Source organism: Tupaia chinensis, unplaced genomic scaffold (genome assembly GCF_000334495.1).
Source record: "Tupaia chinensis unplaced genomic scaffold, TupChi_1.0 Scaffold000373_1, whole genome shotgun sequence".
Classification (NCBI taxonomy): Eukaryota; Metazoa; Chordata; class Mammalia; order Scandentia; family Tupaiidae; genus Tupaia; species Tupaia belangeri.
This window is the reverse complement of record NW_006159870.1, coordinates 841,593-844,101: the sequence shown is the minus strand read 5'-3', so window position 1 is coordinate 844,101 and position 2,509 is coordinate 841,593. Positions and strand designations below refer to the sequence as shown.

The window sequence follows — 2,509 nt, the reverse complement described above, 5'->3', positions numbered from 1 at the left end:
AAGGAAGGAAGGAAGGAAGGAAGGAAGGAAGGAAGGAAGGAAGGAAGGAAGGAAGAAAGAAAGAAAGAAAGAAAGAAAGAAAGAAAGAAAGAAAGAAAGAAAGAAAGAAAGAAAGAAAGAAAAAGAAAGAAAGAAAGAAAGAGAAAGAAAAGAAATGGAAAAGAAAAGAGTTTTGGGGCCAGGTGGTGCCATGATAACACAACTGGACCCACATGGGAAAGTTCCTGGGTTTGAGTCTCACCCTCTTCCTGAGCACACCAGGCACAAACACCTGTCCATGATCCAGGACTGGGTTAGACCCAGTTGCAAAGACCCTGTTGGAGGTGTCCACCACCTTTGTCACATTCATAGAAAAATAAAAAGTTCTTTGTTTTAGTTTGCTAGAGGGTGCATGCTCTAGACAGAGACAGAGAGAAAGAAGGAAAATGAGAAATCACCCCCTCCCCAGGGGGGGATGGTCATGCTACAACCTCTTCTCCTCCATTTCTGCCCTTGAGATTTTCGCTATGCATGCAGACTTAGCATTTTTTTTTTTTTGAGAGGTTTTTGCCATAGGGCACATGCGCTCGCCAGAAAGACAGAAACAGAGAGAGAAAACGAGAAATCGCCCTTCAGAGGTGATGGCCATGCTACAATCCCTTCTCCTCCATTCTCCTCTTGGGATCTTGGGCACGCACGCACACGCGCCTGGCGTGAGTTTAAGCCACCAGGTCCGGGACTCGAACCGTGGTTGGCTACATGGGAGTTCAGTGACATAGCCATTACGTTAACTGCTGGTCCCTGAGACTTAGCATGTTTTTCAACCCACCAGGTCTGGGACTCGAACTGCACAGGCATGTGGGATCCAGCTGTCACAACTTCCATGTCATCAGAATAAATAAGTTTATGAAAAAGGAAGGAATAAATAAGTTTGTGAAAAAGGAAAAAAATGAATCCGGACTAACCTTTAACAAATTAATTTCTCTAAATCATTGCATTTTTAGCTTAAAATGTTCATTTCTAGATATAATTCTATCATAAATGGGACTGTCCTATCCATTGTTTGTAATTTTTACATAAAAGTTTTCTACACTTAGAACAGTTGCCATAAACTACATCTGGAGGTGTCATAATATTTGGTGAGGACAGGTGTGGATTGCGTGGGTGTATTACAAAAATGCTTCTCAGGTCTTCTACCTCACACTGAGCTAGCACCTTAATGTCTGGGACACGTATTTAAAATGTATTGTGGGCTTGGGTCTGTTTGTGTCAAGGCCCCTGTCTCACATTTTTGGGAACAAATCTAATCTCGTAAATGTTTGGCATTGGCTAAAAATATCAGAATTTGTCTTATGCAACTCAATGGCCTCATGGTACCAAGCAAATGACATTTAAGTTTAAAAACAAAATAAAACAAAACAAAATAGAAACCTGTTTTTGGTTGAGAACATTATGTTTCCAGTAAGAGAAATTGATTCAGTTTATGATGATCTTTTACCTGCATGTTTGATGTTGGAACTTCTTTCCTTTTAAGAAGCACTTCTGTGGATTTTCTGTACATTCACAGGCACATTTTCCAGGATTTAGGGGTAGATTTCTTGGGCAGGTTTTTTTACATACACACTGGCATGTGTTTTCATCAAATTCTCTGTTGGCCCCGCATGAGTTGGGGAAAAGTTTGTTTTTACAGACACACTGGCATGAGTTTCTGTCTAGTTCTTTGTGGGGTCCACAGCTGGAAGGCCGAAGTCCCCCTTTGCAGACACACTGGCAGGTCTCTTCATCCAGCTCCTTATTGGGCCCACAGATGTCATGCACTCCATCTGTTGAGTCTAGACAAACACACAGTTATCTTTACTATATCTTACTTGGTTCAGGGTGTGGTGTGAAACATTTAAAAGCATTTTCCATTTAACATCATTGATTCTCCTTACCATCTTCAGCAATGGAAGAAAAAATAAAATCTTGCTGAGCCAGGCATCTGCAGAAATGATTGTTCCATATGTAATTTGTGGGGCAAGTCTTGTTTGCTGCCTGACACCTTTGGAGTAGATTGACAGGGTTAAGGAATAGTATAACTAGTTCACAGTACTAGTACACTTATATATTACAAATAAATACATGCTTGCAGAAAAGCTTTAAAAATACACAAATACATAAAATGAAATGTACAAGTTTCCTCTTAGATTATCTCTATCCATATTTGATGTCAAATTCTAATGTCAGAGTTCACCACTGTTAGTGATATGGCCTTATATGACCTCAGACTTTTCATTTTTTTTTTTTTTTTTGGAGAGATTTTCACTGTAGGGCACGTGCGCTCGCCAGACAGACAGAAAGAGACATAGAGACAGAAAGCGAGAAATCACCCCCCAGGGGGGATGGTCACGCCGCAATCCCTTCTCCTCCATTCTCCTCTCGGGATCTTGGGCACGCACGCACACGCGCCCGGCGTGAGTTTTAAGCCACCGGGTCCGGGACACGAACCGCGGTCGACTACGTGGGAGTCCAGCGACATAGCCATTACGCT

General features: G+C 41.8%; 1 protein-coding gene across 2 annotated transcripts in view; it reads right to left on the bottom strand.

Moving 5' to 3' along the window:
• Positions 1-2,509, bottom strand: part of VEGFC (vascular endothelial growth factor C) — a 123,301-nt gene that overhangs the window by 5,221 nt on the left and 115,571 nt on the right. For both annotated transcript variants that reach the window (XM_006153387.3, XM_027773781.1), the window contains exons 5-6: positions 1,914-2,020; positions 1,478-1,811 (exon numbers count right to left, since the gene is read on the bottom strand). In XM_006153387.3, coding sequence (XP_006153449.1) covers positions 1,478-1,811; positions 1,914-2,020 — 441 coding nt within the window. The remainder of the gene's footprint in view (positions 1-1,477; positions 1,812-1,913; positions 2,021-2,509) is intronic.